This window comes from Wasmannia auropunctata, unplaced genomic scaffold (assembly GCF_000956235.1).
Source record: "Wasmannia auropunctata unplaced genomic scaffold, wasmannia.A_1.0 LD336046.1, whole genome shotgun sequence".
NCBI classification, from domain to species: Eukaryota; Metazoa; Arthropoda; class Insecta; order Hymenoptera; family Formicidae; genus Wasmannia; species Wasmannia auropunctata.
The window spans coordinates 1,015,045-1,041,451 of record NW_012026844.1 but is presented as its reverse complement, the minus strand read 5'-3'; the positions used below and the strand labels follow the sequence as shown (position 1 = coordinate 1,041,451).

General features: G+C 38.8%; 3 protein-coding genes across 4 annotated transcripts in view; 2 read left to right on the top strand and 1 right to left on the bottom strand.

Annotated features, from left to right (window-relative positions):
• Positions 1-15,197, top strand: part of LOC105451750 (liprin-beta-2) — a 55,414-nt gene extending 40,217 nt beyond the window's left edge. Inside the window, exons 8-17 of the mRNA XM_011692405.1 lie at positions 1,579-1,668; positions 2,860-3,076; positions 4,503-4,770; positions 5,031-5,378; positions 5,545-5,668; positions 6,096-6,240; positions 9,198-9,390; positions 11,006-11,032; positions 12,878-12,898; positions 13,709-15,197. Coding sequence (XP_011690707.1) covers positions 1,579-1,668; positions 2,860-3,076; positions 4,503-4,770; positions 5,031-5,378; positions 5,545-5,668; positions 6,096-6,240; positions 9,198-9,390; positions 11,006-11,032; positions 12,878-12,898; positions 13,709-13,951 — 1,676 coding nt within the window. The 3' untranslated portion in view covers positions 13,952-15,197. The remainder of the gene's footprint in view (positions 1-1,578; positions 1,669-2,859; positions 3,077-4,502; positions 4,771-5,030; positions 5,379-5,544; positions 5,669-6,095; positions 6,241-9,197; positions 9,391-11,005; positions 11,033-12,877; positions 12,899-13,708) is intronic.
• Positions 15,198-17,809: 2,612 nt separating this feature from the next.
• LOC105451749 (disks large-associated protein 5-like) lies at positions 17,810-22,478 on the bottom strand. Its single transcript, XM_011692404.1, has 2 exons — positions 21,827-22,478; positions 17,810-20,224 (listed from the first exon to the last, which is right to left on the bottom strand). Exons 1-2 carry the CDS (start codon positions 22,014-22,016, stop codon positions 17,907-17,909), a joined length of 2,508 nt encoding a protein of 835 aa, XP_011690706.1. The 5' UTR covers positions 22,017-22,478; the 3' UTR covers positions 17,810-17,906.
• Positions 22,479-22,737: 259 nt separating this feature from the next.
• On the top strand, positions 22,738-26,364 carry LOC105451747 (enolase). 2 transcript variants are annotated; one of them, XM_011692403.1, is made up of 7 exons: positions 22,738-22,838; positions 23,711-23,822; positions 23,897-24,070; positions 24,175-24,332; positions 24,698-24,998; positions 25,096-25,382; positions 25,500-26,364. In XM_011692403.1, exons 2-7 carry the CDS (start codon positions 23,760-23,762, stop codon positions 25,819-25,821), a joined length of 1,305 nt encoding a protein of 434 aa, XP_011690705.1. In that variant the 5' UTR covers positions 22,738-22,838; positions 23,711-23,759; the 3' UTR covers positions 25,822-26,364. The 2 variants fall into 2 exon arrangements, with proteins under 2 accessions (XP_011690705.1, XP_011690704.1); XM_011692402.1 differs by lacking the exon at positions 22,738-22,838 and adding an exon at positions 22,870-23,029.
• Positions 26,365-26,407: the final 43 nt, after the last annotated feature.

Genomic DNA, 26,407 nt, shown 5'->3' with positions numbered 1-26,407 from the left:
CTTTTCCGCAAGCGTTTCTTTACGCGTTTCTATGAATAAAGTCTATCAAGTATTTCAAATCGTACAACGTGTAGTCTGAATTTAATTCCTGATTGCTTAACAATAAGATGAAGATTAATGTCACGTTGATCAGTCAATATCATTTTTCAAAAACTTATCTTATTCTTATTTTTAATTTTAAGTATGTGGATTTGTCTACATCATAAATCTAATTATAAGAAAATTAAAGCACTTATGCTTGAATTTGTACAACGCAGACGATCTTCTCAATTCTAATTAATGAAAATATAACGTTCGTGTCATTATAAAAAATATAATAAATAGCGGCGCAGTAACACTGATTCTATACAGTAGAATTCATCATTAACGGTGTGACAACGAAAGAACAATTTTTGAGGAGCGTCGGTTTATCTGATGTTACTATTAATCACAATCGGAGTGACACCCGCTTAGGAGATAATGACTCCGGCGTTTAGTTGCAACGAGCCCCAAGATTAATCGTCTAGTCAGAAGGGATTGTGCCAGTGCGCATCCGGCTGAGTACCAGTTTGAAAAATAGTCCAACCGGCAAACCGTCAGTCTGACGACTGTTAATCGAACGTAGGTGTTGGCGGTCTAATCGAGCACACGCTTCCTTCATGTATTATTCAGCCAATCGCCGTGCCGTTGCATCAAAACGGTTTGATCGATTGGATTACCGGCAAACATTCGCGGTCACCGAAGAGAGGGTTTCGGGCACGATGCGCGTGCATGATTTTCAGCGCGAAAGATGCACTTCAGGATGCGCAGGAACGCTCAAGTTTCAGGATTATCCGAACTCTTGCAAAGTTACATTATCAAGTTAAACATTTACCTAGGATATTACCGTCTGATCACTGGCTATCTTTTAACGTTTCTTTACTACTTAGAAAAACTACTTTGTAATAACAAGAGGATTTTGATGATGAAATCACACACATAATATATATTTATAAATATGAATATGTGTGTATATGTGTATACATGTATATATATAGTTATACAATTATTATTAATTGGTGCATGAACATTGTTAATTAAATCGAGCACGCGCAGAACAAATTAATAAACCTCACAATAATCTTACGTAAACCGATAATAAGCCCTTTCGAATTTGTCACGCAGTTAATAATGCGGGGGGGGGAATTAAAAATTAATTAGCCAATTAAACATTCCAAGTGTAAAATAATCAATTAAAACTTTCTCTATTAGTCAGATAGAAATTTTCGCTAATGGCCGCGTCCGTTATCCCGTGCAAAAAGTCAAAGCGTCAAGTTACTTTGCACTTTCTTTGCACCAACATCGCGACGTGTTCCACTTTCGGTGGCGAACGATGGGCATTAGCTCCGTCGTCGCCGTCGTCATCCCCAGTAAGGGCGCCGCGACATAAAGAACACAAGCTCGTCAATAGCGGCGACCTCGAGGGAAGCTCGTTCTTGACAGCCCCCCCACAGCACAATGTGATGCGAGAGAGGCTCGTGCCGGGCCCCGTCGACACCTGAACCCGCACTTCCTCCCTTTACTGTAAAATTGATGTCCTTTATATATATTTCCGCGCAGGCACGCCGACAATTACGGTCGAGGGCAGCGGTCTCGACATGGACAGCATCTCCGTGGTATCCTCCGTAGCACCACCCCACATATACCAATGTAAGTGTCCAAGAGCATAAATCACTGGATCGTCGTCATCTCCCTTCGTCACTCAGCGCTCACTCCCTGCCTACCCTGTCCTGTTGTAACCCGAATCGTCACTGCTGCTTCTCAATGTATGCGTCTTTTTCTCTTTTCCTCTCTGACCGATTATAAACGATAACCCCCGACATTTTCTTTCGTCAGCGAAAGGGTGACTGGATCGGTGGCCGATCGCGAACACGTTGAAGGAATTAATGATCATGACAGTTTTTTGACATTTAGATAATTATTAATTGCAAAATATTTGTAAACTAGCCGAGAATCCATCGATGCTTTTTTTTTACGGATCTCTAAAGCCCTCACAATAGTCTGAAAAAATCAAGCGATCGCTATCGTATTCTGGTCACCCTGTAGTCATTTATCTCTTGGTATGCGCGTGTATGTGTGCGTGTCGTGTGTGTGAACATGCGTCTTAATATGGTGGAATGGCGGTACCGAAAGGAATCGAGGGCGCTCACCGAATAAATCATCGTTTTTCTCGGTGCGTGAAAGCCTAAGCCGATACCGAGGGCCCCCAAGGATGTCCTCGATACAAGTCCTGCCTGCTACATGGCCTGAATGCATGCGCATGCACATACCGTAAACCTGACAGAGATGACAAGAACGAGCTATGCCCACGAAAAGGACTTTTTGCACGCGAGCAGGATCGCTGCACGACGCGCTGTGTGTTCTTTATGTGACTTGCATCGATTACCATTCGCTGTGTTATGGGACGGGATATCGCTTGACGAAAAAGCCACATGAAACGCGATTTTCATGTGCAGTATAAAAAAAAAAAAGAGATAGCGGCGTCCGAAGAAACGTGAATGAGTAACAGCTTGTCGATGGCCCGATTTTTAATTTCACTCACCATCTCCTATTATTAACAATTTATCATTCACGTTCTTTCTTTGTTGTTCGTTACATTTGTTTTTACAAAAATCTTTTCGTATGCCTGACAAGTAACGTTCGCGCGACATGCAATCGTTCAGTAACTCACTTGTTGACGGTTTTCCATTTGACACGTAGGGCTTATATCCTCCGCGCATATCTCATTTTACATAACATTTCTACGAAACTATTTCTATCGCTCTTCTTATTCCCGTATACCGAGTGCTCGGCAGATCGTTGCAGAAATCGACGGTATACACGCGTATCTTCTACTTCCAGCCGCGACCACACCGAAAGACTGCAGCCCCACGCTGTCGCCGCTGAACGCGTTTTCAAGGTCCATGGACAATTCCTCGTTATCGCGATCGGTCGAGCAGCTATCCAGCCCGCTGGAATCCGAGCCGAGGAGGAACAAGCAGCCACCACCTGTCGTCGCACCTGCCGCGCATTCGCGATCGTCCGCCACTCGTGGCGGCACATGGGGATCCATTTCAAGGTAAGGAGGCCCGTCCCGTTAACGTTGAACGTTTTATCGCGCAATACGGATTGCGCAAATTGTCGCTCTTCTCGCCATGCAAATTGCATAAATTCAGTTTTCGGAGAGACAATTATTTCTTATGTAATTATTTTCGCTCTCGCTCCCCCTCCCCTCCACTCGTTGCCCGCGGTGATGCCAATTACTGCATTAATTGAGTGAAATATCGATTTGTTTAGTCCATTGCGCAAACATTTAGCGGCAATTATCGCCGGGGCAACGAGCGATACACTTTACACGTAAATGTGAGTTAAAATACATATAATATAATTGTTTTGTGTCGCGGCAAATAATTTATACGTGATGTACAAATATAACACAATGCGCGGCGGTCACGAATAATAGCTGCGGCATAACAAAAAAGTATTGGAAAGATAAGCATTAGAGAGACGACGAGAGACCACTCCATGGACGTTGTACATACAATCATACGGCTTGTGTGTAGCGAGCGATTTATTCGCGCGACGGTGAACGGTTTTACAAAGTGCCGCGACTTGTTCACATTGATTTTACAATCTCGCGCGCTCGGCACGTAAGTACAGACCCGGCGCGCCGGTCGACATTTTTGTACTTTGACGACTCTTAGTGTTACTTCGGCGAAGTGTGCGATTACCACGCAAGTCTTACCTCCTAACAATGTACAAACGAGCGAAATGAGTTCATAACACGATAGAAGGGAAATTGCAACTTTACGACAACGGTTACGGAGTGAGAAGCGATGCAGATCTCCGCGCCGCTAGAGAAATGAACTCGTAAAATAGACTGTCATGTAAAATAATAATATTCCTAAGTGAAACAATCTTTTCTTCCGGATATAAAAGAACCATATCGACTTTTTCATTACACTTGGATACTACGGACGGTATACCGATGAGACTTACATCCGCGATGTGATTTTATCCTAAATGATGGATGGTGCCGAATGGCTGTTTTGCTTTAGAGTGTTGCATAGGGACCTCGTATAATGCTCCATTATCCCGTCGAACTGGCAATATGAGGCACAGAAAGCATTAGGTTTATCACTATAACCAAAAAATTTAATTTCTAATTATTTTATATTTATAGAATCGATCAGAATATATTTATATAAAAAATATTTATTTACTATTTATATTTCCCAGATTAAATTATGTCTCTTTGCATAATTGAAATTTCTAACAGAATATAAATGATATTTTGACACATTACAATGATGTAAAAAATTGTAAATCTTACATAAAAAAGGAAAACACGAATTTGGTACGGATATGTATACCTAATATCAACATTTTTAATTATACCATTAACGCACAGGACGTACAAATAAAAAAAATTAACAGATATTTCTCTGCGGTTGGATATAATTGTTGCATTAATGTGAATGGATCAATGTTCTCCTCTCTGACAGAGTGTTCGCCCGTTCGCGACATCGGAAGACGGCAAACAGTTCCAGCGGTGGCAGCGGCGGCAACGAGGGCTCAGACGGCTTTGATCCATTTCGATCGTGGTCGCCGCTCACCGAGGAGGGTTACGCCGAGAAACTTCGTTTGCTCCGAGAGGCAGCCTCCGTGCCCATGGAGCGATGGCGAGCCCCGACCGTTTTAGCCTGGTTAGAGGTGGCTCTCGGGATGCCGCAATATGGTCCACGATGTGCTGAAAATGTCAAATCGGGCAAGGTAGAAGATTTATCACCTATTTCCAGCAGCAAACTTTAAACGTTTTAAACTTATTCATATAAAATCGGGAGATTTTTTAATCGTTATATTTGATTCGGCTGTATATATATGATTGATCTTAATCGTGCCAAAGATTTATATACCGTTCATGTCTTCTTTTTTGTATCTTAACACTTTACAGTAACAATTTACAGAACCGCACCTGATTTAAAATACTTGACGAATCAGTTAAGTTTTTATGATTGCGACGCTATTTTTAGGTTCTGCTTGAACTGAGTGACGCCGAACTGGAGGCCGGTTTAGGCGTAACTCATCCACTTCACCGGAAGAAGCTGCGTTTGGCCATCGAGGAACATCGACACCCGAGTCACGTTCGATATCCCTGTATCGCTCAGCTCGGTCACACCTGGGTAAGCTCCGAGTGGCTGCCGGATCTCGGCCTGGCCCAGTATTCGGAGAGTTTCGCCACCAATATGGTAGACGCGCGTATGCTCGACCATCTAAGCAAGAAGGAGCTTGAGAAGCTGCTCGGAGTCACGAGGAAGTTTCATCAGGCCAGCATCGTTCACGGTATTCACCTGCTGCGGATGCTGAACTACGATCGACAGGTGAGTGAATTTCCGCGGACGATGCAAATCGAAATAATGCAATATTACAAGAGCTCATTAGGAACATAAAGGCTGAATAATCAGTTCTCTATGAAGATCAATCGAACGATGTAATTTTGCGGTTGAATATTACTAACAAAGAGATGACGTTGTGCTTCTGTGGTAGGCCCTAGCTGTCAGGAGACATCAATGCGAGCAAGTTGACACAGATCCTTTGGTCTGGACGAATCAAAGGTTCATTCGGTGGGCGAGGAATATCGATCTCACGGAATACGCCGAGAACTTGAAAGGTGAATTGTACTTCGGAGAGATCAATTGTATATTCATTAAAATCGAAGATTTTTGCAAGCTGTAATCTAATATCACATACCATATATGATAATTGATTACAGTTTGCAAAATTTTAATATATAAATTTACTAAAAAAACGTAAAAATATTTAAATAAGTAAAGACAACCATATTCGGTTAAAAATGTTGATACCTAATTATAATTATAAGAATATTTTCTTCTTATATTTTTTTTTGTTTTTACATCTTTTTAACCGATTTTATTGCGGTGTGATTGCAACATATCTCACTTCTAAGAATAAGAATTTACACAGAATATGCAAACTGAAAAATCGACCTTTTACCTTTCACCTTTAAATCCGACGACACTTACGCGAACTATCGATGTCATTTATATTTAACGAGCAAAAAAAAAACTCTTCCACAGACTCGGGCGTGCACGGTGCTCTGGTTGTATTGGAGCCGTCGTTCACCGGCGACACCATGGCCACCGCCTTGGGTATACCGCCGGCGAAGCATATGATTAGACGACACCTCACCGCCGAATTAGAAGCGCTCGTTCTACCAGCAAGGTATTCAGTCTACTGTCATCCAGAGGCGACACTGGACAACGCTCACTAATCGGCATGACGTCGTCGTTGTTCTCATCGTCATCGAGACGGGACGACGTCTGCGGAACACTAACTGGCACCTACGAAACCGCGTTCGGACATTCCTCGCCTCGAAGGAATCTCCTTAGAAGCGCCTCGGGAATTCGATCGTCAATTTCGAGACCCTCTCGAAGTCACTCGAAGTCGCATTAAACCCCGCTTTCTCCGCGCTTTGTACGTCGAAGGAGACGCGCACTCTAAACATCTTTTGTCGAGTCACGCAATAGAATGAACATTCCTTTTAAGCCTATAGAGTAGGAGATATCGTTACCGGGTGGGATACCGCTCGTTTACGAAATTAAAGGGACTTACTGGGCCAGTATTGAGCATCAGTACCGTTTGTTAAACTTTCAAACTGTTAAACTTTTTCTGTGCGAAGAATTTATTCATTGAAACGTTATCCACTGCCTTTTACCGTATCACGCGTTGATCGGAAGGAATATAAGAAGGAGACGCGCTCAATTCTTCAATCAATCGCGGACGATCTCGATAGATGAACGACAATAAAACGGAATTGAGTTTTTTTTTACGTTCGCCATGTAGGGAAAAGAAGAGGCTCTTAGGAGATTTCTCTTCAAGGCAGGAATGTAACATGACGGGGGATGAAATCGTGCACGATTCGTTTTATTCTTTATCCCCCGATCGATTCACGTGCCATATGTCGACCGAAGTTGGCGTATTCTCGAAACGGCAGGAAGCGGCAGGTGCAAGTTGTAAAGCAACGAACGACACGTCACGCCGGACTCCTCACGGTGTCCAATCCACGTGCGACGACGCGGCCAAAGTTAAAAAATCGTCGAACCTGCGTCGTAGATCGTACTCGATCGCGATCCCCGGTCTTGATCGAGAGCGGTAGAGACTTTCGCTAGAGCATCAAAGAGCATCAGTCAATTATTTATTTACAGGAAATGTTTCGCGCACGCGCGCGCGCGGGCAAGTTACAGTCGGGAGTGCTTTTTCCACTTTCTCTCGGCAGAAAAAGCGTCTTCGAGAAACTTTCGCGCGGGAACGGAATCGCCGGGAAAATTTCGGCGGAGCTGCGCGCGCGTTTCCTCGCTTATTTATCGCGTGCGGTCGATACTCGCGTTTCGCGTCATAAAGTAGCATTAGCTCGGAAAGAAAAGAGAGAGAGAGAATTGTTACTGTATAGTCGCCGTTAATCGATAGGCAGTTACTTTTCCAGAATTTCTACGAGTTAAAATTAGTTATATCGTGTAAGAGACATATCCGTGAACTTCCGCAAAAGGCTTTCGTAAATCGACAGAACGTAATTTTAACGTAATTGCTAAGGAATCTCGAGAGGAAGCTGTAAATATTCCGGGAAACCGACTCGGAAATGAAGGAAATATGAAGGGAGTACACGAATTTTCATTTGGATTCTATGGTACTTGTAACACACGGATAATTAATCGCGAATTCAACTCGACCGGATTCATTTGAACTTTTACAGTTCCCGTAAAAAATCTCTCACCGACGTTAAGTGGACATCAAGCAGCGCTAAAAATTACTAATGGCCCCAATGAGAGTTGCTTTTATCGGGTAAAGCAAGCACACCGCGTAATTAAAAATCGAGCCGAAATGTGGACTCCCTTAATATATCTGGAGTTATAGATAGAGCAAAAGCGCGCTCGCGCTCGACGATCGCGATCGATCGATTGTCGAACGCGCGCGCCGCAAAGAGATACTCGTAGTCTTAATACACATGCCATACCTGGATATATCGGGCATACACACACGTAAAATACAGAATACAGTTACAAATACGACATATATATATATAATGTACATATACAAACATACGCGATTACCACCCAGTGGAACGTGCCCGGAGTACTTCATTGAAGTACTCGGCACGGTTGCAGCGCGCGATTCGCTGGGTCTGCAGTCCACTCGATCGCGGATCCACCGGTAATGTTTCTCATAGCTGAGCCGTAGCCCACAGCTGCTGCCTGCACTGCACTGCGCTATGTACAGCACATGTTAATCTTAGTGATCGTGGTGTAATCCTTGGTCAGATACCTCGGCCCTCCCGCCCCCTCGCACTACCCCCCTTCTGTACACTTGAAAGACTCTCCGAAAGGAGAGAGCGCCTTCCATTAGGTAAGCAACCCTTGAGCAAGATTTTTAGCATACTTCTAATTGTTAAATGAATCATATTATTAATTACCCCTTTTTTTTATTAAGAATATATGTAAGAATCTTTTCGTCTTTCCAATCGCCCCTCCCCCCTTTGACGAGGCTCCCCGAACGTTTCTCTGGCCAGGAATCACACCACAGTTGCATTATGATTCCTTTTATCTTTTTCTGATTTGCCAACTTTGATATTTACATATATCTTTGATTGTTTGATGTTTACTCTCGTTAACTGATTAGCGTGGCTGGAAATGCGTCTCGGTTGGTTCTACCCTAGGTGACCACCCTCGGCGTATTGGCAGCCCAGTAAAACGTTATACATTACTCTATATCGGTGGTGCACAAAATGCTTGTGTATGTATATTTATGTTGTAACTAGATATTCATTATGAGATAGATCTCGTTCTATCGTCAGACACCTACAACGAGCCACTGCCACTATTTATCGATCCAGTCATCAGAATCAGGAAAATTAATGGAAAGTACAAATGGATAAAAAAAACACGAGTAAAAATCTTAGTTGAATAAATGTTCTGAAGTTCGACAAAAATTTGCCATAAGGATCGAAATAGAAGTTTCACAAAAAGAGATACAGAGATTCAGAGAGTGGTTCGCTGTAGTACGTGTCACACGTGTGTGTGTGTGTGTGTGTGTGTGTCCGAGGTATGTGCATATCAGGCGGTCAAGGACGCCAAGGTGTACGCAAGAAAGCGTGCATGAAAAGGGTGGTGTGCGTGTGTGCGTAGAAGTCAGCTGGAGGTGGTCCCGAGGAACAGCATCGGCGGGGGTGGCCGTCCGATGAGCACCGCGAGCGCGGGCGGTAGTCTCGGTCGTGGAAGCAGGGCGCTGCATCTACAGCATCACCAGAGCTCGCTGTCGGCCCTCCACATGACGGCGAACCACACCGGCACCGTCGACAGGCGCAGATCCAGCCTCAGGGTAATGTACCGTTTAGATTCAACGAGGGTCTGGTCCGCGTACAAGCGCGCCAGGAACTCGATGCCACTCCCCGCCTTGCCCCTGCACTTCCCTTAACTCTTTCGAACGAGGGATGTCGTTAATTCGATCTAATCATTGCCGAGGTAATCATTTTTCAACGTGTATCGTTTTTAAACGTAGCCTCTTATGCTCAAACTTATAAGCTCGACAAAGCTCGAGCTTGCATATATATATATATATACCTATATATATATATATATATATATATATATGCTTCTCTTTTCTTTTATAAGAATACATAAATTGTTACACTATACACTGTAACTATTATATTGGATTAAATTATGCGATATAATTAGTCGGACAAGTCATTCTTATAATTTAATTTTTCTTTATTTAGCCTGGAAAGAGATAAGGATAGTGCGAGATACGTCTCTTTGAGATTTATCTCTTGGCGAGTTGCTTCTTTAAGCCTATATGCTTGTTTTTATCATGATCATTGCATTGTAGAAAATTTGATATTTAGAGAAATGATATTTATGTGATATTCTTAATATTTGTCTCAATAGGATTACATAAATGAATAGATTTCTTCTTCCTTTCAATCTTTAAAAGAAGACTTGGGAACGGTATGAAATACGATATAATGTTGTATTTGCGTTGCGATAAAGTTATTTAATATTAATTCATCTATCTCATGCCAATAATATATTAAAGCCTATCAAGAAATATCAATTATTATTTTCTGCGGTATTATTTCCTCGACATATTAACAATTAATTAGGTAAATTGTAATTAATATAGGATGAATCGATAATCGGTTATATAACACAGGCAAACACGCTGAAAAATGCAGAAACTCATCAGGATTCATTATTCCATTTTAAACGTAATCACAATTTATGTGCAATCATTTACTCCCGTTTCCACGCTCACTTTCATGTATCTCATCTGTGCGACTATTAGCTCTTTATTTTTTATTAATTATTGGCACGACTGCATGGCATCGCTTAGTTAAGGACGCTCGCATAACATTCTATAGCGAAATATTTCCCCCTAATAATCGTTACTGATTCTCGTCAAAGGGAAACAAATAATTCGAATTATGATCGACAACACTTTCGAAATTGCTTTATAGCTTTTCAACATTATTAAAAAACAAACACAGTTATATATATGATTATTGTACAATAATTTTTTTATAGTTATTATATTTGAATTTTTATATCGTATATAAATTTACATATAATAACTATAAAAAAATTATTATACAACGTATTATTTTTTAAATGTATCAAGTAAAAATTATATTCTTTTATCAATTATGTAGGATCGCAATATTAAATTTTTCTATACATTTTATAAAACAACACGAGCAATGAAATAGAATGTTACAATGTGTTTATAAAAATTAATAATTTAAATTCGTTGTATGAAAATTGTGTAATTATACAGTTTGCTACATGAAAAAATATCTCAATTGTTTGCTCAAAAAATTTCGTAGTTCGTTCAAAAAGTTTCACGAGACGAGAATGAATAACAGAATTTTCATGCTGTGAGCTATGAGCTCGACCTAACGTTAATCATTGTCCCTGCATCCTGTGGATCGTCGCAGACCTGCAGTCTTCTTTACTTGAAAAAGGTTCGGTATTTATTACATATATATCCATTGTTTCATTCTTTAAAGTTCTTTATATACTGTTCTATATCATAGAACATATATATCCTTATTACGGAGCCTATCAATTCGCCTGTGCGAAACGATCAATTGCAGCAAAATGTTTTTGCAAAATCTTAGATAATTGATAATCTATGAAGATTGATTCCAATATAATTATTAACACTTGGCAAATCTTTTAATATTAATTTAACTATTTTTGTTTTTTGAATTTGCAGGAGATTTTGCGAAAACGTTTTTGCGAGGGCATATTGAGTATGCAATTGATCGTGATCAATTTTTAGTACTGTTACAAGCAAATTTTGTAATTTTTCAAAAAAAATTTGGTATAATGCGTTATGCTATCAAACTCTTAAATGATGTATTATTAATTTCATACGTGTCTAATCGCAACAATCAAGTTAATATCTCGATCAGTCGTAAACTCATTGCCCGTATCCTTTCCTGGAAAAGTAAAATAGGAAATCATCAGTATCGGCAAATGTATCGGCAACGACGAAGCGTTTCTCTCGGTGTGAACGCTTCCTCGCTCGGAAAAGAAAATCCTCGATCTCGGCGAAGCGGCGGAGAAACAGACAAATTTTCGATCACCGCGCAATTAATTGAACCAACCTCTCCTGCTCGACAATCTGCAACGCTTCGCTGAGATCCTACGGACGATTCCTATGGATCTCGATCTCGATTGCACAGACCCTGAAAATGCGAGCAAAGGAGTAATCGAACAAAAGGACTGATTGTATAACAGACTATGGAATAATCGAGTAATTATCGTTGTGCCCGGTCGAGCGCGAGGCGCCTGAAACCCGCGAATATCGATCCATTGAATCAGCGTTAGAAAACCGTTCGTAAGGTAAAAAGAGAAAAAGACTGATGGAGTACAAGCCTAAAAGCCTTGCAGCCGTATCATCCATAATTATAGAAAATGGAACAAAAAAGATCGCGGAAACACTTCCTCTTGTGTTTCATCATCTATTTATACACCTTGTTTCCGTCTTTATAACCCAATCAGATTGCCAGACAATCTGCCGCGCTGAGAAAAGGATGTATACTTGCGCGGGTAGAAAACGGGTTTACTTTTCAATTACAAAAATGAATATTTAAAATCTTGTTATAAATCGGAAAATGTTACGGAAATATTGATTTTATTTTTTTACGCGGAAATATTTTTCGCTTTTCACAAAGTTCTTAATGGAATTATTAAGTTATTAATCAAATTAATAACTATTTTATTAATTAAATTGCAATTTATTTATGAGCTGCCGCGGGAATTGGGTCACAATTGTTCGTTTCTCCATATTCTGCGGCGCAATAAAATCAATCGGAGATATCGGAGAGGAAGGTGATTAACTAACAAAATATTCAGGAGACTATCGAGATATTATCCGATGCAGAGAGCCGTCGTGAAATTGCGCGTCCTCTAATCCCGCGATTATACCCTATTCTCAGCGCTAAAGGTACACCGACGTACGCGTAATGCCACACTGTAAACACTGTATATAACGAGCATATATATAACGTTAGCCAAACACGTGTCCTCCTCATGTATGTAAGCAGAGTGTCCCGTGTCTTCAGGTACCACCTTTATAGCGAGTAGCGATTAAAATTATGCATTATGCAGCTCGAATTACGTAGCAGACGTTCGTATTTATAGCGGGCCATTATTTATGATTGCAAATGGGCCGCCGCGCGGTAAGACCCGCGGCCGCCCGTCATAATATCGATTGTGTAAATATAAACTGACGATATCAATGTGGAAATTCAGCGTGTGTGGATTCTTAATCGACCTTATTTCATCCTTTTTTTTGCTAGTTGTCGTGGAGGAGCTCACAGGTATGCGCCACTAAATATACATTCAAGTACGTACTTATATATGTCCGTGTAGTGTGGCCCTCACACATTCCCACTAATCCTGTGCTCACCACTCGAATCATTGACGATCAGGATGGGCCCGCCCGATTGCCGGCGCGCACCTGCCGCAAAACGACGAAGTAAAAACGGCGCGGGCCTTCCTCTTTGTCTCTCGTAGCACGTGCATCCCATCTATATATCTACTGCTTTTAATCATTCTGCAAGAATCACTCTGCTACCCAGTGAATCCCAAATCTCTGTCTCATGTTCGTTGATCCTCTTATTATAGATACAGCGAGTGTCATAGCGAAATTTAGATAGTGATATTTCACTTTTGCGCAAGCATCACAAACAGCAAGACGTTTCGTTACATTTAATAGGTTAAATAATAATTAAATACTCAAAGGAAATATTAGTATTTCTTCTAAAATGAAAAAAAAAAACATCTAACTTCTTGACAACTTAAGCTGCTATCTAAATTTCTCTCTATGCTTCGCAGTTTCTTTTCACTCAGCTCACAATCAGTAATTTCAATTCAGCAACGCAAAAACTTAAATAACTTGTAAGAAACGTTTAAGAAAAAATTTTTTATTTTTCGGACATCTTTTAAAAATTTTCTTTAGAACGTCACTCACTCTTTCGCGTTATCTGAATCGATTCTATTAACACTTGGGCATCTCCCGGTCGCTCGTTTGCTCGTAGCTTCGACCTCTCCGGAAAGTCGAGATCCACCGCCTAAGCAGATCTTACAAGTCACAATCCTTTTATTAATCGGGACACATCTTTTCGCAGGGATCCCTGAGCAGGGCGTTCGGTCTCCGGCCTAGAAGCGAGAAGGCGTCACCGTCGTCGTCCTCGGACACCGGGAGCCTCGCCAGCCAATACATGAGCAGCAGCGTTCGCAGCAACTCGCCGCCGCCGCCGCAGCTCCCGCCGCGGCCGATGTCGACCGGTAGCGGTAAGCGGCATCGGCGGGTGAAAAGCATCGGCGACATCGAGTACATAAGCTCCGCCGCGGTCAGCACCCCGGTCTGACAGGAGGGTAGGCCCCATCATTCGGGGCCTTACCGCAGCCTGAGCGAACGCGGTTACTCCTCCTCCTCGTACTCGTCGTCCCAGTACGGCTCGTACTCGGGCTACAGCAACGTCCTGACGACCGGCGGCGATCAGTACCAGCCGTACCAGCAGCAGTCCGGCGGCAATTACTATCAGCAGCTGCAGGGCGGCTACTACTCGCCGCAGAGCTCCGGGCCGCCCTTCCCGGGTGTGCAGAGATACGGCAGCCTGGCCGAGGAGGCATGGTCGTCGTGCTCCACCAAGGGAGACGGCCCGGCGGGAATCTCGAAGGCTAATCCCAGGACTTACTTAGCTTAGCTTTTTGCCGCAACGTTGAGGGCTTGTTGAGCGAACGTTCTTTCGAGAGCAACACCACCGTGTGCCGCACGACGGTGCGCATGCTGTAGTATCCTCGGAAGGAGAATGTGCTGCATCCCCGTGGTTTTAGAGATCTCCCGACTGTATCTTTTACCTCCCTCGTTGCACGCGAATCCTAAACGATAATTCAGTGAACAGTTTATGCCGAGAGAAAATTGCAGGAATATCATGTTGCTTCTCGGATGTTAATCAGTGCGATTTGGCATATTTTGTATGTGGCTCGCTGTATCAGACGCTGTACCTACGTTGATTCAATGAGATAATTATCAACAAGCTACTAAGAATGTATCGCTAAATCTATAAGATCCTGAGCTTCTGACATTTCATGTTTTGACGTAAGAATTTTATCGACGATAACCTGATCGAATTTACAATTAATGAGGCGGATTTTGATAAGGGGAATCGATACGCGATTCTGATAATCCCCGGATAATCATTATCGTTACAGTAAGCCGAGAGATGATTATGCAAACTTGTTACGTAATAGACAATACGTTAGCTGGACAGTGGACTATGAAAATACGAACAGTTTCGGGCACTTTGCGCGATTATTATCTAAAGTTCTAATGAGACCGAGTAAACGTTGATGTCAGTTATCTCAGAGTTATTCTCAATTACAAAGTAAATTACACGTCGTACAAATACTAGACAGCATATCGTGATGTTAAGAGGCATAAAAAGAGTCTGACCAAATTTTATGAACACATCGAGCTACTACCGATATATACATATATTATATCTGAAGGAAATAAATAAGATATAAAAGATTATAATTATTGATCACAGATAAGATATAATAAATAAGCGAATTAATAATGAAAATTTTTCAGTTCAATTGATGTGTATACTATGGTGACAATATCTCACACAAACGGTTTGCCGGTATAATTTTTTATTGCTATCATTACGAACGGCATCCCTCTATCGAGATATATAATATATAATTATAATTTAGATAAACTCATTCCCCTGTAAGCTAGCACGAAAGAACCGTTATCGTGAGTATATCGTTAAAGAATATTTTCACTTGTGAATCGATCCTAATGAACGAATGAATGACCTCGGAAGCTTTAAAGACGTGACGACAGCTGGCTGAAAGAAAAAATGATCGCAACGCGGCGCGGTAATTTCGGTAATTCCTTGTGTACGTATGCATACGTACGTTTATCTGTACTTTTACGTTATTTTCTATCGATGTGTACGTCTGTGTATGAGTTTCCTGCAGCCACTTAACTGGAAACTTTATCGAATAAGCTTGAAACAACACATTCGCTGATCGAGCTAAGTGTGTTAGAGATACCGCGAAGTTGTAATCGAATATCGAACAGAATCGCCTCACGAAGACGCCTAGTCTTCCAATATTATATTCCATTATATTCCGCAACACACGGTGAAATTGAATGCATTCCGTTCTTCTTTGTTATTCTTGAGTCAAAAAAAGGAAGAAATCGGGAAATTCAATTGTCGCCGCGACGAATCCCTTACTCTATCTATTGACACGCGAGAGTTCTCCAAGTACCTACCTTTAAGCCTGCAGTCTGTGTATAAAAAGTATAAGAAGAACTGCTCCCCGCCTCCCCCCCAGACGATTGCGATTACACGAATAATTTTTCATTACGTATCTATGGTATAATTAATTATGCGACCATCGCGACGCGCGACAGAAGAGAAACATAAAGAGAAACATAAACGAGTTCGCGAGTCGCAAGCCAGGCGATTTAATCTATAAGTGCCAGAAAGATCGAATGTGCGCCGTGCAAATTTGGCGCACCGCCGAAACTGTACTATACGTTCTCGGCCCGTTGTATCATTATATTAATACGTACAATCTCCCCAGTGTTCGTATATAATTACGCTCGCGCGGTCGCAAGGGAAAAGAGAGAGACGATATTTTGCAGACAATGCACATATTTAACGTGATATTTATTCGTAGATTATAATCGTTTCTTGATATTTATATATGCGACGGCCGCGCGCGTGCTCGGTCGTCGAATCATTTGATTCTACGTCAAACGGAAAAACGCAATCAGGACCACACGATATAATTATATATTTTATTGCTGGACTAGTATTACCGTCGTTTTGCGAAACGGCGAATTAATACGCATAGCTATCGTGACGTTCGTGTACCTAAGTAATTTATTTATATAAATTAATTTAGGTCTGTCTCTCTAATTTATTTGTATACAATATATATTATTGCGCAACGCGGCCAATACCTCGCTTGGACACACGCGACAGATCGACGTGTTCGCTTATTGTATATTGGTCGCAGCGTGCGATCACACATTTCAATACAAACCGTTGTAAATGTGCTCAGTAACGTCTGTATATATTTGTGTGAAATGTATCTAAACACGGAAAAAAAATTGAATAAACGATTGCCTTTACTTCTGCGCGACGGATTCTCCCGTGAAATAATCATCTTGATATTTCTTACATATATTATTTTTTTATTTATATACAACCCACATTATATAACATGGTTTAACGATGCAGATAAATACCAATATTCTTTGACAATATCCTAATACATTTAGTGTAATATATGAACACAGTAAAATAATCTTAATGTTAAACCATCTTAAATAAAATATATAACTGACTCTCTTATAATATAACTATAAGTCACCTAAATAAAATTTTATAATTTTTTCAATATTAAAATACAAATATGAGTTCTAGAATTAATACAGTAATTTAAATATTTTTCTATTATTCTACCGCATTTAAAATAGAATAATATTGCAATCTCATAATTAAGATGTATATTTATTATAAAATAAGACTCTTTTAGAATTATATACTGTTATCAGTGATTAACAGACTTTCATCAGTATTTATATACTTGTCGTCGATGAAAGCATTAATTGATATTTTTTTATTTGCGGATACCTATATAAGATTGATTTTGTTTATCTATATAAACAAAATTGATTTTGTTTATACAGGTATCCTTAAATAAAAAAATACCAATTAATGTTTTCATCGATAAAAAGTATATAAATGCTGATGAATGTATGATAATTCCGATAAAAGTATGTAATTCAAAGAGTCCTATTTCATGGTCAATATCTTAATTATGAATTTATAATCTATTTTGAATGTAGTAAAATGATAGACATATATTTAAATTAATGTGTTAATCCTAGAACTCATATTTGGGCTATTCCACGTGAAGCGGATCAGTCATCTCTCAGCAATTTTTTTAATTTTGCACTTAGATATATCTATGTGACTGATCCGCTTCACGTGGAATAGCCCATTTGTATTTTAATATCATAATTATGAGACGTTATTACAATATTATGGCAGAGAGAAAAGAAGCGTTACATTAAAGAAATTAAATTAAAATTTACTCTTATAACTAGATTTAATTCTAGAACTCATATTTGTATTTTAATATTATTAGAAATGGATAATTATGAGACGTTATTATACAATATTATTGCAGAGAGAAAAGAAGCGTTACGTTAAAGAAATTAAATTAAAATTTACTATTTCGATTTTTGTGCGTCAAATTTTAAAAATACCTTCGGAAATGATAGCCATTGGCCTAATCTTTTTGTACTCGAATTGATCTTTTTGTATTCGAATTGATTGATACTCGAACTGTACTTGGCGTTGTGCTAAATCTGATATTTCTGCTGATGTGATTTAGAGATGTGACGCGTGGTGTAGACAAAGTATTTACCATAGACATTCCTTTTATTGGTTTCTCGATCAATGTTTGGCTAAGTCCAAAATCCGCGTTTCCTTCCTTCGAATCTAGCGTCAGATTTTTCTTTGGTGAATTGTTTGAAATATGATCGATCTTCAATTTCTCATCAGTCGATTTTTTCATGGCGAGATGATCGTCTAAATCAGCCTTGCTTGCTCGAACTGTACTTGGCGTTTTGCTAAAGGTGATACTTCTGCTGACGTGATTTAACGATGTAACGCGTGGTGTAGACAAAGTATTTACCATAGACATTCCTCTTATTGATTTCTCGATCACTGTTTGGCTAAGCCCAGAATCCGAATTTCCTTTCTTCGAATCTAGCTCAGATTTATTTGGTGAATTGTTTGAAGTCTGATTGATCTCCAATTTCTCATCGGTTGATTTTATCATGGCGAGATGATCGTCTAAATCTTTGCTTGCTAATTTTATATTTAAACTTTCTTTCCTTGGCCTTTCTGATTTCTCTATTAAATCTTTTGGAGTTGTATCTAGTGTTGGTTCATTTAATAACTTATTGTTATATATTTGGCTTATTTTCATTGTTATAAGCGGAGTATTAAAGTGACTCGAAAGATTTGACCTCACGTCAGAAATTGGTGTCGACGTATATGGCATCGACATATAATTCTTAGGTATTTTAAGAAATCTTTTATTGTGTGATACATTAGAGCTTCTTTTAGAAATATTTTCAGCTTTTTCATCAGCCACGCAAGACATAATACATTCATTATTTACCATTTGCTGTGAATTCTTTATGTCATCTTGAATTTCTGCCATCTGTTTCTTTTTGTCAGATAAAATTAATGCCTGCAAGCTTCGTTTTGCCGGTACAATTTTCTTTTTAGTGCTTGTCTTTTTCTTAGGACTAGTAGATTTTGCAAAATATGACTGATCCTCTTGCCAACATCTAGCACGAAGTTTCTCCAATTTTGCAAATCGCGAATTGCAATTCTTTACCTCTAGGTACATCATGTCCCAAAATCCATGCAAGTCCATACAAGTTACCAGTACGTCACCGTCATTTCTCTTGCAATCTCGTATCAAGCTATCAAACTGTTTAAACTTTGCTTTAATTAACATAATCGTTTGTCCTACTGCTTGGTTAATTAAATAACGATTATCCTCTGTAATGTCATCTTGCGATTGAATTACCGTCCATTCCTCGCAAAGTTTCTGAAGTTTATTTTTTTCTGTATCCATCACACATTTAAAATATTCGACAGTATATTTATTATTTTCCTCTGGTACGTCTAAATTCTTCATCTCATCACCTTTTACCGTAAGCGTATCAGACAGACTTGAAACTGAGCTTGAAATCTGATCAGAATTATCCAGTTTATTTTTTTTGGTATTATTTTTTTCATTAGTATTATTTAAATCTTTCGAAAAAGATATTAAATATTTCGAGCAATTGTCCTTTTTTATTGGGTTAAATGTATGTAAAGACTGTTGTAAGGGTGAATGTTTTTTGCTGTTCAACTTCAATTTTTCCGTCGAATTTTGCTTCTTTCGCGAAGAGTCTAAAGATTTCTGTTTGTTTGATAACACTTTCGATTTAATTGATTCTGCAGAATTGGAATTATAACAAGCTGATTTCTGGGCAGCGGCTTTCCGTTCGTTTGACGACACTTTCGACTTGACTGATTCTACAGAATTGGAATTATAACAAGCTAATTTCTGGACAGCGGCTTCCGATGATTTATCACGTGTGAAAATATTATTTTCGATCAAGGGGCTGCCTACAAACGCTTCTTCAAAAGATATCTTTGGTAATCCATCAGGCGGTTTAAACTTATGATTAAGCGGAGCAAATGATGCCTGTTTATTGATTTTGACTTCGTCATTCGTAGATTTTTCTCTAACCAAAATTGTTTTTGGTTTTGTTTCGTTATTTGCTTTAGCTAGCAATCGCTTCTCCGTAGCTTTAGTAATTCTCTTTATATTTGTATCTTTGTGCGGTTGTGTAACTGTTTTCTTCTTTCTCATAGGTATGATTGAGAATTTAGTCGTTGATACCGGAGAATAAATATGATGACGAACAATCCCAACTATAAATGGAGGTTTTTTTTGCGCCTCCTGTGCTTTCTTCTTTCTCATCCGCTCAGCTTTCCATTTTAATATCTTCAACTTGACTTCATTTTGTTCATTCGATTCTGTAACAATGAGTATTGTTCAGAATGACAAAATTTTCAATTCAATCAAATAATCTATACAAATGTGTGACAAGCCGTTTTATTTTGTAATAGCATAAAAGAAATTTTGTCTAATATAAAATTCTTAAAAAATAATTGTTTAAAGAAGAATTATAATTTTTATTAATAAATTCAAATTATGTTTCAATATAATAATAATTCCATAAATTAAAATTATGTTGAGGTATAATAAAAATATATTTAATTATTTTTATGTCTTGACACATAATTTTATTTGATTCATTTCATAAAATTATAATTATACGTATGTCGAGATATAAAAATAATTCTATATTTTTATTCCATCCCAACGTAAAAAAATACATAAAATTATTATTGCGACGTAATTTTAATTTATTAAAATCATAATTTTTAGACAGTTATTTTTTAAGAGTTTTACACTAAATAAAATTTTCATAAGTTTAATTCATTAATAAGAATCGTATTTTTTTAGATAATTATTTTTTGAAAGTTTTACACTAGATAAAATTTCTTTTATTTATTACTATCAAAAAAGTGCTAGTAAAACGGCTTGCCATAAATTTTATTAACACATTCAATGTTTATTTAAACTGTTTTAAATAGAATTACGCAAGAAAAAGAGAATCGTATTTTATTCGTCAAAATTTGTCAAATTTTTTTATCATACATAAACGATAAAACGTGTGCATGCGCTGCTTTTCAACTTTAAAATACATTATTTAACATATATATCAGGCCTATGCAAAATCCGGCTCGCCAGCTGAAATTTTATTACCTCTCTATTGCCTCGATAAAAGACGAAGAATAAACAAAAAAAGAGGCTCTAAAGGCTTGCTTGGATTCGAAGCTCTAGTATCTATTCTTAGCTGCGTTCCGTTTCACGTATGACACACATGATATAGCATTTTATTCTCGTTTCATTTAACATTCGGTGAACAAGGATAAAATGATATAGCATGCGCATCATGCGTGGAACGAAACGCAGCCTTTGCTGATTTATTCTCCGTCTCGCTTATCGAAGGTGACCGAGAGTAATAGTTTCAGCTCACGAGCCGGATTTTGGATAGGCTGATACATACACACACTCACACACACACACACACACATATATAAAGTTTATATTTACGTTGTCCTAATAATACATTATTATTAAAAATATATTAGCTGTTGCGATAAATATTGTTACATGCCTCGATAGTTGTGAACGGTAAGACACCCGTCCGAAAAACAGAAAAATCCAGGTTCAAATCCTGGCTGAGATAATATAAAAATCACATAAAATTTTATATATAAGATTTATTAATATATTACATTGTATAGCTGAATAAATATGACTTAAATTTAACAGGCATCTCTCTACCGTTCTACGCAAACTTTGTTGCTGCGCATCATAAACTTGCAGACGCGAGACAAGTGTCACTTGATAAACAAAGAAGACGTTCTTGACTTGTTATCTGCAAGTTAATGAAATTTCGAACAAACGGGACAAACATCTTTGAAACTGACAAATTTTCGAAATACACAGATTCTAGCGGCGTGTATCGCTGGCACTTGCATTACGATTGCATTAACTTGACTTACCGTTTTGCGACATCACGGAGCATGGCGAGACGTCGTTCCTCTTTCTGTTTTCCTCAAAATCTCGCGTTCTGCGTCTCCTACGTCTTGCTTGTTGCTCGTGACCAAGGCTAACTCTTATATTTTTTATGATACCGAAGGTGGGCGGCGGCTTCTTGTATAGTTTCTTGTTTCTTGCGTTTAACTCTGACATTTCCCAGCGGAGTGAACGAGGAAGTTCGAAAGGAAGGATCGCGTTTCTGTTAAATTGGATCGTCTTTTGCAATTACGAAGCAATCTGCGAACGCACAATACGTTTGACTTATACGAATGGTATCTTACGTACGTCTGACTCGTACTGTGTTTGAAACTGATGGGCAAAGATGGGCGGCAGTGTTGCCAACGGAGATATAGTAGAACGAACGTGTTCCTGAAACGGACGAAATGGACGTTTCCCGAAGGAATCCATTCTCGTTTTTTTTTTCTCAAAGTTTATGTACACGTCTACTTTTTCTCGAACGTAAAAAATAATAATGCAAACGAAAAAAGCATTCTGATATATAAGAAAAAAGAAGATAAGGAATAACTCGTTTCTATTTCAAATTCCTTCGAACACTTTGATCAACTGTAGTCGAAAGCGATTGGTCCACATCTGCAGATTCAACCGATCAGTTTCGAACACCATCCAAAAGTCGCTCGATCATTGGCTTACGAGCATGTCGAATTAAATTCGTAGAGCACTCGGAAACTATAAAAACAGACTTTCTGCATAATTGGAGCACGATAGTGCAAATATGATTGTCAAACAATTTCAGGAGCAATGCCGAGATAAAACTATTCCTTAAATAATTATTTCATCGTCCTTCACAAAGAGATAAATTCCTCCTTTTATTTCCTTTCGTTAACCTAACATCTCGCACACATCTTGCAATCGATAGCTCTCGGCTTGCATCACGACTGAGGAGGTCGTCGGTTAGGTCAAGTCTCATTCCTCGTCAAACGTTCCGTACGGACTGTCGCGCGTGTCACGCTATAGGTGAGCATATTCGGAGCAACGTCTGGCGTATGTGTCAGAGAAATCGCGGTTAATCCTCCGCGGATCGAAATCACGTTTTCCGCTAAATTCATCCGAGTGCATGTCTTTCCTCGCGCGATCGAGCACTTTGAGGAGATGTCGGTGTTACGTGCCGGTTACGTCGCCTCGTATCGGATCTTCGTTAACACAAGGTCGTTAACAATCGTAATTTCGCTAACAGTGAGATTTTTCGACGTCCAACGTTGTTCTCAAAGTTAACTAAACATTTGCTTTGAACATCGGTTTCCTTAGATACCGAGCGGATTGTGCGATGACCTTGACAAGGTCGACGTGCGGCTTGACGGATATTCGCCATGATTTATCGTCATTTAACGTTTATACTGTCAATTTAGCGTCAATTCTTAGATATCCGCAAAATACGATTTAATGTAACTACTTTCTAAGTTATAACTTTAACTTGCTGTCATTTCCTGTACAGCGAATGTTACATTATATGCTGCAACATTCTCGACTGATAGTTCTCTTATTTCATTCAAAAATTGTCAATTGTAATCGCTAATTTAATTTCTTTTGCATTTATTGCATCTCACTGTTATAACAGCTGTTGCAATTTGTAATTAGTGTCGAACAATAACGATCGTATTACGTCATGAAATCATCCGACAATCGTACAATTAAAAAAGAATATATTTTTGGTAGAAGCGCATTGGACGAATTACGAGGTTTATTCATACATAGTATTACGATTATTTTGTAACACAAAGATTTTGACGTGAGGAATACAAGTGGGTTTTATAAATGCCAGACGATTTTTATTCTTAAAGAACTGACACGCTCTTTACTTATGATTTTCTTGCGCTGTTTTATTATAGTTCTCTAGTCGCATCAAGGCGCTTTACGTCGACAAGCAGTTGCATCAAAATGCCGATAAAAAGCATTAAGGCCCGTCAGATTTATGATTCCCGTGGAAACCCCACTGTAGAGGTAACTTGTTCAATTTCAAAGACGTGATATCTTATTGAATTTCTTCTTTTATACTAATATATTTGCTCTTTCAGGTCGATCTCGTCACCGAGCTCGGACTCTTCCGCGCAGCAGTACCATCCGGTGCGTCTACCGGCGTTCATGAAGCCTTGGAACTGAGGGATAATGATAAATCGAAATACCATGGAAAGTCCGTTTTTAAAGCTATAGAAAACGTAAATTCCATCATCGCGCCTGAATTATTGAAGGTATCGTTTTCTGTATGATGTAACGTTGAACATTTATCGTATATACTATTTGACAGTTATCAATTGATAGAAACAATTGACAAATGAGCTCTTATATTTTCAAGGCCAACTTGGAAGTTACACAGCAAACAGAAATCGACAACTTCATGCTGAAGCTGGATGGCACACCGAATAAGTCCAAACTTGGAGCGAATGCAATTTTGGGTGTCTCTTTAGCAGTTTGCAAGGCTGGCGCTCAGAAGAAAGGCTTACCCTTGTACAAGTAAATATATTTAATACAAATCGATTAATTAGTCTAATATAAAGAGGAAATTATTTCATTGAATTATAAAGAAATTATCGTATACAATCAATTTATTTTTTCTTAGTAAGTTTTTATTTTTTTGTATTATTTTCTTAAAAAGAATATATTTTTCGAAACACTTTATACGCCTTAAATAAATTTTTATGTAAAGTTTTATAAAAATTCAGCATAAATTTTTGTCACAAAAAATCTGGAAAATGCACATTTTTAAGGTAAAACTGTTTTCTTAAAGTAAAATTGTTTTCTAAATATTTTTTCTCGCAAAAATTAAAAGTATATAAATATAAGTTTGTATGCAACAATACTATACATTATTATTGCAGATATATTGCTGAGTTAGCTGGTAACAATAACATAATCCTGCCAGTACCAGCACTCAACGTTATTAACGGTGGTTCTCACGCTGGCAATAAACTGGCTATGCAAGAATTCATGATCTTGCCTACTGGCGCATCCAACTTCACAGAAGCGATGAAAATGGGCAGTGAAGTCTACCATCACTTGAAGGCAGGTATTAAGAAGAAGTTCGGCCTCGACGCCACGGCGGTCGGTGACGAGGGTGGCTTCGCACCAAACATTTTGGAAAACAAGGAAGCTCTTAACTTGATCATGAACGCCATTAAGGTAAATTGACTTGAGATTTATAACTTGAATGTCTTTGTTATTTTACGATAATCGTTAGCTCGCAATAAAAACGTTTTTACAAATCTTGAATTTCTAGACCGCTGGTTATGAAGGAAAGATCAAAATCGGCATGGACGTTGCCGCCTCTGAATTCCACAAAAATGGAAAGTACGACTTGGACTTCAAGAATGAGAAGTCCGACCCGAGCACGTATTTGGAACCGGAAGCGCTGAAGAACTTGTACTTGGAATTTGTCAAAGAATTCCCGATCGTATCGATTGAGGATCCCTTCGATCAGGACGGTTGGGATTCTTGGACGGCCATGACCGCGGCCACTCCCATTCAAATCGTCGGTGACGATCTTACCGTCACGAATCCCGAGAGGTGACACGTGAAATAAAAACTTTATTTGCCATTGCGATTTTAAATAAAACTCGCTCGTACAAAAAAATATTAAATTAAACTTTACTGTATATCTCACGATACGCTGTTGCCTTACAGAATTAAGACGGCTATTGAGAAGAAGGCTTGCAACTGTCTGTTGCTGAAAGTCAATCAAATCGGTAGCGTGACCGAATCCATCAACGCTCATAAGCTCGCCAAGAGTAACGGTTGGGGTACCATGGTCTCTCATCGTTCTGGAGAGACGGAGGATACGTTTATCGCCGACCTGGTCGTCGGTCTCTCGACTGGCCAAATTAAGACGGGCGCGCCCTGCCGCTCGGAGCGTTTGGCCAAGTACAACCAGATCTTACGTATCGAGGAGGAGCTTGGTGCAGCCGCGAAATACGCCGGAGAGAAATTCCGCAACCCTCACGCTTAAATGATGACATTACAGCTCATCACAGCCCATTATCGTAAAATTTTAACAGTCTGTAATGTTATTTGAGTCAATTGTTTATTTTTGTGATCATTCTAAGTGCAGTGTAGTTTGAAAACATATTTTTCTTAACTCAGCTAAATGATATTCATGATATACATCATGCACAATAATAGAAATTATGCCAAATATGATGCGCTTGTCAGTCTAGGAATCGCCGTGAAAAGGAGACTTGCTCTATAGAGAGTAAAAAAGATGTAAAGTTTATATATCATAGGTCTTCTTTCTGGTTTTATTTTATCAATAGCTATCAATAATTTTCAGTTTTCATTTTTACAAGATATAATGTTATGAAAAATTGATGATTCTGTCAACTACATATTTAGAATTCGATAATCAATATATCGAAAAAATGAATATATTAAAGAAAAATGTAATTTAAATATAAGAAATGTTGTATAGTGTGATTATAGATATGTCTATATGTAACATATACAAAGAGAGAAAGACATTCGAAAAGATAATAAAGTTTTATTCCAGTGTCAACGTTGTGTTCAGAATATCACGACTACAAGAACTGATAACGATA

Bases quoted from the DNA above. Each gene is read 5' to 3' on its own strand.
- LOC105451749 (XM_011692404.1), bottom strand. From the start codon at position 22,016: ATGTCAGAGTTAAACGCAAGAAACAAGAAACTATACAAGAAGCCGCCG. The intron at 20,225-21,826 runs GTAAGTCAAGTT...TCATTGTTACAG, and splicing joins CTCCGTGATGTCGCAAAACG to AATCGAATGAACAAAATGAA.
- LOC105451747 (XM_011692402.1), top strand. From the start codon at position 22,974: ATGTCGGTGTTACGTGCCGGTTACGTCGCCTCGTATCGGATCTTCGTT. The intron at 23,030-23,710 runs GTCGTTAACAAT...GTTTTATTATAG, and splicing joins CGGATCTTCGTTAACACAAG to TTCTCTAGTCGCATCAAGGC. The intron at 25,383-25,499 runs GTGACACGTGAA...GTTGCCTTACAG, and splicing joins ACCGTCACGAATCCCGAGAG to AATTAAGACGGCTATTGAGA.